Below are 13,739 nucleotides of genomic sequence, written 5' to 3'. Positions count from 1 at the left end.
AGGTAGATGCTTTCTCAGTCTGGCTTTTCCAAAAAATAACAACAGGACTCACCTGCTTGGACTTGAACTCAAAGCATCGGGTCACACAGGCCAGCTCCTGAAGGCTGGTGTGCTTTTGTAAATGCAGTCAAAGTGTCAACTCGTGCAAGACAAATTCAAAGAAAACCAAGGGGGCAATTCTGCTAGTGGGGGCTGGTGATTTACAAGTCTCTGTGTGTGGAGTCAGGAGCCTTACCCAAAGACAAGGCATCTGGATCCTACTGTTGCTCAAGAGTCCTACAGAATTAGGATTCCCAAGCTGCTTTGTTCACTGTTACTGATATTTGCATTTCCCCATGACTGGGAATGTGACTGTGGTTCTGTGTTGACATCTAGTGCTACTTTTCCTGAATGCAGGTTCCATGTTCCATGCACTGAATACACTTTCAGGTACTGTAGATGGCCGAGTCGAGTATTATAAAGACATGTCAGTGGCTGTCTGTTTTAGCACAGCAAACAACGCTTTGGTCTCTGAACCTGGATTAAGGATTGCATTACCTCACAGCTTTCAGCCATCTTAAACAACATCTTCATGTCTTATCACCTCAATGTGACTGAACGGTTCAAAAGATAGCTCTTAAGAAGGCAAAGCTCCAATCGACTCTTATTGAGAATAGGGGAACACATACTGCTTCTCTGCACAGGCAGTTATCAAGGCCATTGACAGACTCAAGGAAAGAATCAGTTGCATCTTGAAAAACTCTTCTACAAACATTTTCTGTCAATAATAGTACATTTTTCTTGATTTATAAGTATACTGCAAATACAAATGGAGATAGCTAGATAACTTAGGAGTCTTTGTACCTTCCATGCTTTGATAGCTGATCACACTGTACATGCTGATCTTGCATCCTGATATGATACTGAGGTATCTATGGTTAATAATGCAAATCATGCACATGGTTTAATGTCTACCTTTTATTAAGCCACTAAATTTGAATGTAACCTTAAATGAATAGCATGCGGTTATACTGCTGATCCTGTGTGTTTTTAAAGGGGAGCCTCCCTCTTTATAATTTGATATTTTGCGAGAACACTGAATAGTTAGGCAACACATCAGTGCTCAAAATGACCTCAGACTGTGGTGAGTAGATGTGCTGTGTCATCAGATGTTATGCAGCTGAAATATGTTCAGATAAATAATCCAATTGTAGTAGGAATCCAGGAATCTGACAGCTTTCACTGGACATGGATAAACATGAGCATGCTTAAAGGAAGAACACGTCTTTGATAGTAGTAATGCTGAGCTGAGTCATTTCTGTCTGTAAACTACGTCTTGAGTAAGCAGGGATTTCCAGCTAATGTGACTCCAGTATAATTGTACTGCCGGGACTGACTCTCCACAGAACACTTCAATCCCATGAAGGGCCTGTTGATATGGGGTGTGGAATTTGAAGCCACTCTATCATTTCTAGCTGTCTGAAAGCACCTTTCTGTAGAACTGGCTCCTCATTTTAGAATTTATGATTCACAAACAGCTTAACTCATTCCATGGTTTTAAAATGAATATAGTGAAAATATACATAAATTACACATAAATAAAAATAAATTAAATCCTTTTGCATGGGGTTGCCAACGATTAGAAACATGTATGGTCTGAAGCTGGATCAAGTTATATCAGACAAATACTAAAGCAGGGTTTAACAAGAAACAATAACATAAAATAAAATGAAAGCACCCACAGAAAAGGTACCTTTATCTCAGTCAAGTTGATTTCTTCTGATCCGAGTTTCACACCCATTAGTAGCATTACACCCTCTTTGCAAACATTTTGCCAGCTAAAAAGAAGCGAAGTCCATTTGATCCTTCACCTGCGTGTTTTTAAATAAATGTAATGGATTGAGCATATAAATTACTTTCCATATTAATCCTGGGTCTTAAATGCCCACAGAAACAATTCCATACCTTCACATTTCAAGTGCATTTAACTTGCTTAACTATATTTCTGTGATTTATCTCCTTCGGTCACTTTGTACACTAATTGGAACCATGTTAAATTTCCTATCAATAGATCTATTGTATAATACATACATGTTTTTTAAGTTGTGGGAGGGCACATTCTTCAACTCCATTGAGTTCAACAAACTGTTTTAAAATGTAACCAACTGTTATACCAGTACTTGAATAAAGACTAAGACTCAGCAGACTGGTGCAAGGATGGCATCGTTCTGGGCACACTATTAGAAGGGTTCAAAGAAAGACGATTGGAGCTGCACAAGGACTTCAGTTTGTTCTCATCACCTTGGAGGGTGGGGTCCCTCTGGGTGTTGAGCCCTGTTAGTGGCCCTGTCTCGGTAGAAGCTACAATATCCTCTTCAGTCACTGAAGGGCAACTTGTCGAACTCCATTGAGCTCACACAAACTGTTAGAAACATTTTTAAAAATTCTAATTAAAAATCGTGACCGAAAAGGGGTATACTAAGTGTCACACTTTTGACACGTGCTACAGTCACCATTTCAAAATAAAAAAGGTGTTGTTTCAGCAACTGTTAAATTGCTGCACTACCTAGCCAATATGTACATTATTATATTCAAGTAAATGTGTGTATCCCCAGGCAGAGTTAAAAAAAAACAAAATTTTTTTACCTCGTATGAGTGGCTACAACAAATCTGGGCGAGGCTCTAAACCACAGCGCCAGCACAACACGGGGTGTTAAGACTTGCCTATGTAATCAGAGAGAAAGAAACAGGAAAAGTAATTAATAAAACAAGAAAGGGTTTACATTCTTCAGAGACCAGTCAGCAGCAACAAACCTGTACTAGGACAGGATACAAAAACTGCAGAAGAAAGGGATTTGTCCCTATCAGAAAAATAAACTTTCTGTGAACGGGGAGCTGTCAAGACATTTTCTGGATAATTTGAGCTTTCAGGTAGGAAGCATTATCGAAAGCGATTGCAAGATTTTGAAAATCGATTTGCAGCTGTGCCTTTAATTTCTAAATATATTTTCCCAATGCAATTGGGTTATGTTGTAGAGTGAAGATGGTATTGGCTATAAACTAGTATTTTACTGATTTGAGTGTGCTTTTATTGTTTAGTCTGTATTCGTTTAGCAGTGTATTGTGCATGATGTAAGAGGCTGGCATTCAGAGTTCTTGTAATAGTATTTTTTAATGATATTACGGTATATTGGCATAGTTTATGTTCTTCGGTTTTGCTGGGAGTTTCCATAAGTAAAATAAACTGTGGGCAGTGAATGCTGAGGAAACGGCTGTAACATTGCTTGTATAAAATAAACGCTTCTGATATATAAGTTGTTTATAGAGATAAGAGATACGCATTTGGAATAGATTGTAAGACATCATATTGTTCCGATATAGAGTATCATGGTTATGAAATCATACTGCAGCACAAAGAAACGTTGGTTATTTCTTTTGAATGTATATATTTATTTTTATATCCAGAGTCTTACAAGTCGTTTAAATCATAAACGCCAGCGCACATGGGAAAGAACCGCAGGTAATGCATTCACAATGTCACACTAAACAAATAGGAAAGTGTTCGGCTGCAGACAGTAACTGCACTGTATCTGCTGTACCTGGCTGCTCTGTGGAAACTTTCATTGGCTTTGCAGATCAGTTAATGTATGCTCGAATTGCAGGTCAAAACGGTATTCAGAAGGCTAAATGGGGAACTAAACGGGTGTGTTACAAACCTAATGGTTTTGTTAACGGATGTGTTAAATCAACACGCAGGCGTTATGAAACATTTAGCCTAACTGTGATTTGTGATTTGTAGTTTACCGGAAAACATTTCCACTCAGGTTACATAACACAATGGATATCGGTTCCATCAGTATATTTAATTAAATGTGTTCACTGGAATTCTATTGCAATTAACTGCGGTCCATCCTCTCTCCTAAACGGTCAAAGCTATCCCGAGTTCAGCACTGCGGATAGCATGATGTGACCCAGTGCATGGCTGCAATAATTCCTGTTAAAAGCATTCTACTCTTTATTTCGTTTTTATATATTTTTATTCACACGTATCTACTTGTATGGAGTGAAAGCGTGCCCTATAGCTCTAAAGTAAACGCCTGCGATCAGATTTCTGCGCACGGAGCATTTCTTTTGTCATATATTTTTGATATAGAAATGCAAGGACCGGACGTTATTGCATAATGAATAATCTCTGAATAGACTAAAGTCGTACAGATAACATCAAAAGCCAGCCTTTGAAAGGGTAAAACACCTGAGTAAATATAAGAAGGTTGTGTGGGTGTTTCCCCAGACATTGGTTAAACAAAGTCATTTCACTTATGTATTATAGTGGTGCTTTCTTATGATTAGACAGTACTTATATACCACTGTTAAGTCAGTTGTTCACATATAATTGTCCAGCTGAAGGGTGACACTCCCAGGCAGTCTCTGCTGCATAGCCTCTCCAGTGATCGCTCCATGTCTGTAATGCAATGGCTAGATTTTGGACCTGGGTGAAACATGGACTGGGATGCATACCCGTTATTTTTCCAGCCAGGTTAGAACTGTTTGAGGTACTGAAGAACAAGGAACGATGCTGATTGAAATCAGACAAACCAGATAATATTAACCATATTTAGCAGCTTCATCCAGGCCACACCGTGCATATTCCACCACCCTCCTCTTGCAGGAGAATCCTAATTGGTCTTTTCTGATGATAGGCGTTCAGTCTCTTGTCTTGAGTCCGGCTGACACCAAAAGCTTGCCATTATTTAATATGCGGTAGTTCTTGTGCTGCCAGCTATCTGTGATTTATTGTTAACAGACAAAGTGGCTGCTTTGTTGCACACTGTTGTTAGGGATCGAATAAAATGCAGGACATTAAGACACAATTCTACCTTTTCTCCTCTTCTGTGTAAAATATGCGTTGGATTTTTAAGGGCTTTTTCTTAATAACTAATTCATAGCTGCTACCTAAAGTTTAAACAGCACTCTAATTGTGCTGTGGTCTCGTATAGACTATAGGTTATAGGTATGGCTTTGAAAGTCAAAACACCATTAATAGTCAAAGCTATTACCAAATCAACATTTTTTTTATTAGTTTTGGGGCTTATAAGTAGTTTTCATTTGTTTGTTATTTGTTATTGAATTGTAATTTATGTTTTTGCTTTTCAGAAAAATAAGTGCTAAAGACGATTTGGAGTAAATAGTGTTGAGAACCCAGCCCCTTGTTCTTTGTTACTGACAGTCAGAAGAGGAATAGTAAAGTAATGCTAGAATGCTTTCTCTATTCCTCTCATTGGTTTACTTACACTGCCTGCAGTAGGACAGCTGGCATTTACCTGTATGCGTGATACTGGTAATATGATAATGATGACATAAAGTTGTTTAATTCTAGGTTTGCAACAGTTTGAATGGGTTTTCTATTGAGCAGCAGTAGCACACACCCTTAACTAAAGTAAAAGGTATATCCAATCTTAGGGAGTGTGCAACCTTAGGGAGTGTAACAAAAAGTTATACGGAATATATTGTCTCTCAAAAAATATATATATACTGTACATACAATTTTTCTTTTCTTTAAACCAAGCGTTGGTTTATAGCAATGTTCAAAAATGGTCCGATTCACATTTTTGGGAAACTTCAGACATGTTTTCACATGTTATAATATGCTACTATTATTGTAAAATGTAGTTTTCTTTTTTTTTCTTTTTATTGTATGTGTACACACACACACACACACACACACACACACACACACACACACACACACACACACACACACACACACACTATATATATATATATATATATATATATATATATATTTGCATTTTAACACATTTAAATGCTTCAGAGCATGAATTTTAAGATTTCCAGTACAATACTATACAAATAATCATGATTTATTCCACAAAATGAATAATTGAATTTGATACATGGTTTGCCATGTTTTTTAATGTGCTTTATTATACTTCTCTGGGCTTTGCAATGCCTGCCTATGCTTGCCCATGCTTTCACTCTCCTTTATTACAATTTGCTGTGCTTTACTACAACACACTTTTATAAGGGAACTCCTACACTACATCTACAGTATTAAAGTAGGCAACTATGTTTCTGTTAATGGACCGACCATATTCTTCAGTGATATAGTTACGTTAAGTAATACTGCCCTCCTGTGGAAATATGGTAGTACACAACAGAGCCTACACTCCAATAAACATTTCATTACGTTGGTCTAATAGCATCATTTTAATTTGTATGTGGTTTATTGTAGTACTACTGCTAGGTTGTGATAAACTTTTTACTTAAATGAGGAACATAAGCATTGATCAATATTAAGTAAAAATAATGATATTTTACAGATTTGTGGTGTCAGATATTCAATGTGTTAATTATTTTTTTCTATGTGGTTTAATTGCGTTGTTTTTTTTAGACACACAGATACTGGATTCATTCAAAAAAGACTAATATCAGCAAAATGCTTTAATTTGATAACATATCCAACATGTTTCCCCTTTGTCTGGCTGACATGCAATCATCTAAAGTCTCTTAAAAGCTGTGCAATGCTTTGAGTTCACGTGCCATTGGCATCATAGGATTATCTATATGTGATGCTTGTGGTAGTATAGATGCCTATTTAACTAAAGACATAGAACACTAGCCTCCCAGCCAATATCATTGGTTTAAATAACCCTACACACATTATCCTAATGGGAGTGTTTGTGATGAATGGGATAGCTGTGACTCACTCTCTGTTGGGGTTCTACTTAACTTGTGTGTGAGGTACTGGTCTTCAGTGCTTGGTTAAAAAGTGCAAGTGAACATGGCTTTGCTTTATATCCATTGCAATCTGGATTGTGTACTGAGAGGTGGCGTAAAGCAGACTTTTTATCAAACACAATTATTTCACCTACTGTAGGTCTCCCCAAAAACAAAAGACACAGTATTACTATACACTGTTAATATATATATATATATATATATATATATATATATATATATATATATATATATATATATATATATATATATATATATATATATATATGTATTTGAGTGTATATAATACAGCTGCCTTCTTCCAGTAGTGCCATATCTCATTGATTCAATCTTTTTCACCACTCCCTTATTCCTGTTCATATAAGTTAAAACAATATGTACCCACCCCTAGGAGTTTCAGAGATATGTTTGTAAGACTAAGTCATTGATCTAATGAGTAATCTTAGGTATTTATACACTCCATTGCTTTTGACCAACATTTTGTAAAAAGATAGGAATTTAATTCAGCTACCTCTAATAGTTCCCTGATAGTATAATTCATCCACAGACCTCATTTCCAAAGACATGCTTTCTGTTCTGCAGTCCTGCCTCTCGTTCCTATGCACTGAACACTCATTAGCTAACATCTTCCATCAGTGCGAGTTTTGCCACCCAGCAATCTGAACTGACAGAGCCCCAGTTTATAGCTGGTATTGTATAATTGATGTGAGGATGCCCAGCATCCCTCAGGGATAGCAAAGGGTTATGGATTTATTATTGATCTGTCTGTCACTGAAAACTAATCATGATAACATTACAGTTCAAATCAAAACCATGAAGGTGTGTCCTTTTTTTTTGTTAAACAGTGAACATGGAATGGACAGCTTAACAACAAAAATGAGTACAAATTCCTCTAGGAGTTTTGGGACATCCGGCAACGGTAAGCACCTCCTGTTTTCATTTCTCAACATTATTATTATTATTTTTTTGTGATTTTCCATTTTCTACACATAAAGAAACTGATGGCAATTAATTTTGAAGACAAAGCTTGTCCCCTCTGCATCTGAAATGTGCTGAAGAGAGAACAGATACCAAATCCATGTCCACGTCCCACTACTCCCTTCTCCTCTTCAACCTCTCAGACTGCATTTTGGTAATTTAAGGTTCTTTGGGGGAAATTATTATTATTATTTTCAAATGCAATGTGTTCAAACTGAAATAACTAATATTTGATAACATCCTATTACTCCAAAGACTCCATGTACTCTAGGACTAGAGATCAGGTTTTTCAACTCATACCCCAATGGATTCTGGTAAGTGTAGTCATGCTGTGAAAGGTACCAGAATGCATTGCAATGTGAGTTGAAAAGCCTGAACTGCCCCAAGCTGTCCTATTGTACATGGAGTCATATGGTAACCCTACCATTACAAAAGAAGATATTTTTTGTTGATCAACATATTTACAATTAAACCAAACTTCCTTCTTTACAGGTGTAATAGAAACTGTGACCACAACTAGCAGGCTGACAACCTTACCTCCCAGTAAGTTATTCTACAATTATTACATTATTACATGTCTATGTATTCGCACAGGGAACTAAAATATCAAACGTTTTCACGTTGTCAACGTTGCATTGTCCATGTGGGAATCACCTGATTTTGATTTGTTGTGATTTTTACATCCACTAGGGGGCAATAGTGGGGGCAGCAGTGGCGCTGGCAGCGGGCAGAGGAGCGCTTCTTCCATGGAAAGAAAAGTCACCTCACATGGCAACACTAGCTATTTCTCATCATGTAAGGGATATCACATTGTATAAGAAAACACTGTACCTATGCAAGTAAAAAAACTAGGCAAGAAAACATGTAACACATCTACAATAGTGTGGTATTTCTAAACATGTTATAAACTACATGTATGATTTTGACTTCCATCTATTTGCTTATAGTAAGCGTTGCTGACTTTTGATATCAGCTGACAAAGTGAGATATACTTTATACTGTATGCTTTAACCACTCCATCATATACTCTATGATATATTCACTCTGTGGGGAAACTTGCATTACAGTACATGGCATAATTAAAGCAAATTCTTGGTTTGGTATATTAAAGCAAATTCATTGTTTGGTATACCTCAGTTTCTCTTCTCTTATCTCAGCTGGTGGGGGCGGCAGCTCAAAGGGGATCTTCAGCTCATCTGGGTCACACCGAGGCCAGGGCTCCAACTCATCGCTCGCCTACTCCCCCGGCTCCACCCTGGAGAGGAAGGTCATCGTCAGCCGCCACGGAGGATATGAAGGTACAGCACTCAGCTGCCCTGCTGCACAGCTTCTGGATTGTGGACCGGGAGGCAGGCTAAAGTAGTCAGGAGTCCTGGTGGATGAATTTCCACTCTGTAAAGTCAAAAAACTCTGACAGTAAAATATTGGCTAATGCACCTCACAGGTGTTCAATGAATATCCAAAGAGTGTTGTAAAGTGTCTTGAGATCCTGTGTGGATGAAGAGTGCGTTCCCCCACCCTAATACACTGGAGTCTGTGCTGCTACATTACAGTAGGAGTGTACTGTCACTCTTTAAAGCACTGTGTATATTTTGTATGCGTGAGGCAATGGAAGCTCAGCCCACCGCCCTCTAGTGGGGAGCTGGTCTTCTTCCCTGGTCTTCAGCAGGCTTAAAATGAAACTAAATCAAATCCTAACATTACACTTGTTCTGTTTAGCTGAAAATCTCAACAAGATGCCAACTGACTTACCTTATAATGTGTCTGCCTGTCAAGTCTCTACTGTCTGGGTTACTTAGGGATTAGGGCTATTCAACCCAATAAAAAAGTGTAGTTCTAATGGGCAGCATTGTTCTTGTGTGGCAGATTCATTAAGAGGCAAACTTGTACAATAAGAACTTTTTCTCTTGAAGTTCATCAAGCAGGTCTGTTTGAATAGACCACATTGTATTTAATTTAACAGTCTGCTCTTCTGCTTTAGAGAGTTCAAGTGGGAACTCTTCACCGGAGTACACAAGGAAAGAATTCGGTAAGGCTTTCCAATGACATTTCTACTGTATATTTGTGTATTAGTCAGGTTGTGAAATGGTGTTTGGCATTTTAGTTTCTGGCGCAGCATCGCCATCAAGTGGCTGTTTCATTTAAGCGTCGCTCTCATTGACTCTCATGGGAAGCTGCTGACTGTAACCAGACTGGTTCCAGAGTTTGAGGGTCTGAATCGAGCACTAAAGTAAAAGGACAAATCATCCTTTCCAAGCAGAGACCACATCCTTTATCAGTGCTTCACCCACACCCTGTCTTTCAGTGTATTGAGTATCATTTAATAATCTCGATTACTTACAGGTTCAGTGTCAGGAACCTCAGCCACAAGAGGGAGAAGTCAGAGCAGAGGTACTGATGCTAAACACTGTTATTTATTGATGGATTTATTTTAAAGTTCAAAATGGTGAATCCCTGATCCAAATATGGTTTATTTTGTGTGCATTACTTTGCTATAGGCATAAACACATCAGAATCCTTTTTTTTTTTTTTTTTTTTTGCAGAAAGTGAAATAAGAGCAAGATTGCAGAGTGCCTCACCATCCACCAGGTGTAAGTAGATAAATCTGTGTGTATACAGTGTCTCAATATCACAACAGTGGAGAAATCTGTGTGTATACAGTGTCTCAATATCACAACAGTGGAGAAATCTGTGTGTATACAGTGTCTCAATATCACAACAGTGGAGAAATCTGTGTGTATACAGTGTCTCAATATCACAACAGTGGAGAAATCTGTGTGTATACAGTGTCTCAATATCACAACAGTGGAGAAATCTGTGTGTATACAGTGTCTCAATATCACAACAGTGGAGAAATCTGTGTGTATACAGTGTCTCAATATCACAACAGTGGAGAAATCTGTGTGTATACAGTGTCTCAATATCACAACAGTGGAGAAATCTGTGTGTATACAGTGTCTCAATATCACATCAGTCTGCTAAGCTGTTTCTCGCTCATTTTTAATATAACATTAGCACTTGATAATTTAAAAAGGGTGCTAGTCATGCATTAGAGTAGAAATTAGGATATACATATACCTTAGTATCTTGTATGACTTTTTAGTAACAGGCTCTACATTGGTGATCTCCATCTATATATGTAAAGCGTAGATTTGCCAATACATTGGAATAATTATTTTATATTTTCGGTGTAGTAGTTGCATGATACTCACTTCTGCTGTGAGCAGATATTTAGGGCACCACAGTGTCCCAGCTGCATCCAGGCACACTCCTCATTGAACAGTTATCAGCCCTGAATCCTGGCTGCAGGATCCCCTCCCTGATGTGTCAGTGTCTGTGTTGATCTCTTCACTCAGGGACAGAGCTGGACGATGTCAAGAGGCTGCTGAAGGGGAGTCGCTCTGCCAGCGTGAGCCCCTCGCGCTCTCCATCCAACACCCTCCCCATCCCGAAGAAAGCCACTGTGGAAACAAGGACTGTGACAGACAGTTCTCAATCGGGTGAGGAATGAATCCTGCTAATGATGATGACCCAAGGGCAGGTTTTTTTTTTGTAAAGCCCAACTCATTTATTTGAAGATATGGGATTTCTCAAAGAGGCTATGTACTGTATGTGTGCCAGTGTGGGTAAATGCAATCTCCAGTAACACCTCTATCCCTCTTCACAATTGAATTGTCACTCACAGTTTCAGGACAGTATGACACAGCTATCCTGAACTCTGCTCTGCCTTCCTACGTGTGGAGCTCCACTCTCCCAGCAGGGTCTTCAATGGGCAGTGGGTATGGCTACCAAACCAACACCAACAACCTGTCTCCCAGCTCCTCCCTCATGAGTGCAAACGCACTTTCTTCCATGTCAGGTAAGTGGTGTGCACACAGAACTACAGCACGGCTATTGCTGTACCCTGCATCCCTCTCTCCATCTCGTAGTGATTACTAAAGAGCCGTACGGTCACTCTGCTGTCATAGAAATGGATACCAGTGCACTTTTGCATTTTAGGATCTAATAGACCTAGTATTAATTCCCACCCAAACCTTCTCTCTGAGTCTCTGATCTCTTGCAGTGCAAGGAGTCCAGAATAACCTGGCTTTGAGCCCGGCTCCAATGAGCAGCAGTCTTACCACAAGCTCCACAGGTGGGTTACATGCTACTTCATTGTCACATTACTGCAGCTCCCACTGGCTTCAATGGAAATCAACTTTTAACTGATCGGGTACTGCAGCTAGGGAAGGGTTAGGGTACGCTTCAGTGGAAAGTAACTTTCAATTACCAGCAGAGTGCGCCAGAGAGCTTTTAGGACGTTAATGGGCTGTATACAGTACCATTGTTCACAAGAGGATTTCTGCTTAGGGTTTGTTTAATACTCTCCTCCTTCTCTTAAGTAATGTATTAACAAATGTACTGCATTTCCAGATGAAGAAAGAACGGAATTAAGTGTCAAAATAAGATCAAACTTTCAGCAAAATGTTTTAAAGACCATCACCAAAGAACAGTCATTACTGTTTTTGTAAGAAAGAAAAAATAAAACACAGTAACTGAACCTTGGATAATTCTTCAATTTTACAGTGTAAATAACATAGCTTCATAATGTTCTCCCTAAAACATTCTTCCTATATATCCCTCTCTGTGCAGTGTATGGTGTTCAGAATAACCTGACACACAGCACCACCCCTGTCCTGGGCAACTCCAATGGTGCCCACAGCCCCACAGGTCAGTGACAAGGGACACCCTCCTTCTCTGGTGTTAGCAACTTCATTTCCAGTTTCTCATTGCACACAACCTCCATACTGAGAACAGAATAGTCATGTGCAGAACACAGAGCCCTCCAAATAGAAACTGCAGATCCAGCAATCTGCCACTAAGAGGCATTTGTTCAATTTGAAGACAAACAATACAATTCTCCACCTGATTAGAGAGGTGAAAACTAACATTTAAAAAGTCAAAATATTCAATTTTATGCACATGCTAATAATAATAATAATAATAATAATAATAATAATAATAATAATAATAATAATAATAATAATATCTAAGAATTGATTCTTCTTCTTCTTCTTCTTCTTCTTCTTCTTCTTCTTCTTCTTCTTCTTCTTCTTCTTCTTCTCATTACTGACCTGGTGGTTTTTGGGGTAGAGAGCTTGAATAAAATCAATTAATTAAGTTTATCAGGTTTTTTAGCAGGTGTTTGCTGTGTGACATTGGGAGCCTGTTGTGACATTTGACTAAACCCAACATGAATACAAACATACGTTAACCTGCTTTCCTTGTCCAACAGTGTATGGAGTGCAGAAGAATGTGTCTGCAGCCTCTCAAGGACCTGCTGTGGCTAGCACAGGAGTTTCCACCACTACAGGTGAGTCAGATTGATTGAGTGACTCGACTGGATGAGAATGGAGAGGCTGATCTACCAGATCAGGTGGTACTGAGCACGCGAGCCACACGACCTTGAGACATTCCATTGGTTAAGAATAAAAAGAGGAGCGGGAATAGGATTACTTATCCGCTGTGTTTTCTCCAGTCTCACAAAGCAGAGATCAGATCGACGATGTATTCCGGAAAGATTACAAGTTCCTGCTGGTGGAGAAGGAGAACATGCCGAGCAAGAAGGAGACAGAGCTGCTCATCATGGCTAAGGACAGTGGCAAGCTCTTTTCCACCACCGCCAGCAACGGAATCAGCAGTGAGCGCATTCTAAATTTTCCGTATACTTAATGAAAAACTGACCAAAAAAAAGAAATTCACATTTTGAAATTTAACATGAAATACAGTACTGTACTACTATTATGGCTTCCGGTAGAGTCTTGCAATATCATTTTGTAGTTTCTTTGATTACATGATGTTAAATAAAAGTTTATATATATATATATATATATATATATATATATATATATATATATATATATATATATATATATATATATATATATATATTCTGACTGATTCATTCTCAATCCCACGGGTCAGTCTGGCTTTTGGGTATCTAAATATTTTTGTCCGATGTGTTTCGCTCATTAATTTGTATT

The 13,739-nt window shown here is 38.4% G+C and overlaps 1 protein-coding gene across 1 annotated transcript in view; it reads left to right on the top strand.

The window, feature by feature from the left end:
* The first annotated feature begins 2,670 nt into the window (after positions 1-2,670).
* The window catches only part of LOC117415179 (collagen alpha-1(XVII) chain), a 34,891-nt gene continuing 23,822 nt past the window's right edge, over positions 2,671-13,739 (top strand). Inside the window, 14 exon segments of the mRNA XM_034025192.3 lie at positions 2,671-2,910; positions 7,584-7,657; positions 8,209-8,259; positions 8,407-8,511; positions 8,874-9,014; positions 9,698-9,745; positions 10,060-10,107; positions 10,260-10,307; positions 11,073-11,216; positions 11,402-11,575; positions 11,780-11,851; positions 12,349-12,426; positions 12,992-13,069; positions 13,235-13,396. Of these exon segments, the coding sequence (XP_033881083.3) occupies positions 7,615-7,657; positions 8,209-8,259; positions 8,407-8,511; positions 8,874-9,014; positions 9,698-9,745; positions 10,060-10,107; positions 10,260-10,307; positions 11,073-11,216; positions 11,402-11,575; positions 11,780-11,851; positions 12,349-12,426; positions 12,992-13,069; positions 13,235-13,396 (1,192 nt within the window). The 5' untranslated portion in view covers positions 2,671-2,910; positions 7,584-7,614.

This window comes from Acipenser ruthenus, chromosome 7 (genome assembly GCF_902713425.1).
Source record: "Acipenser ruthenus chromosome 7, fAciRut3.2 maternal haplotype, whole genome shotgun sequence".
In the NCBI taxonomy this organism is placed as follows: domain Eukaryota; kingdom Metazoa; phylum Chordata; class Actinopteri; order Acipenseriformes; family Acipenseridae; genus Acipenser; species Acipenser ruthenus.
The sequence above is the reverse complement of the archived record's forward strand: the minus strand, read 5'-3'. Positions and strand labels throughout refer to the sequence as shown.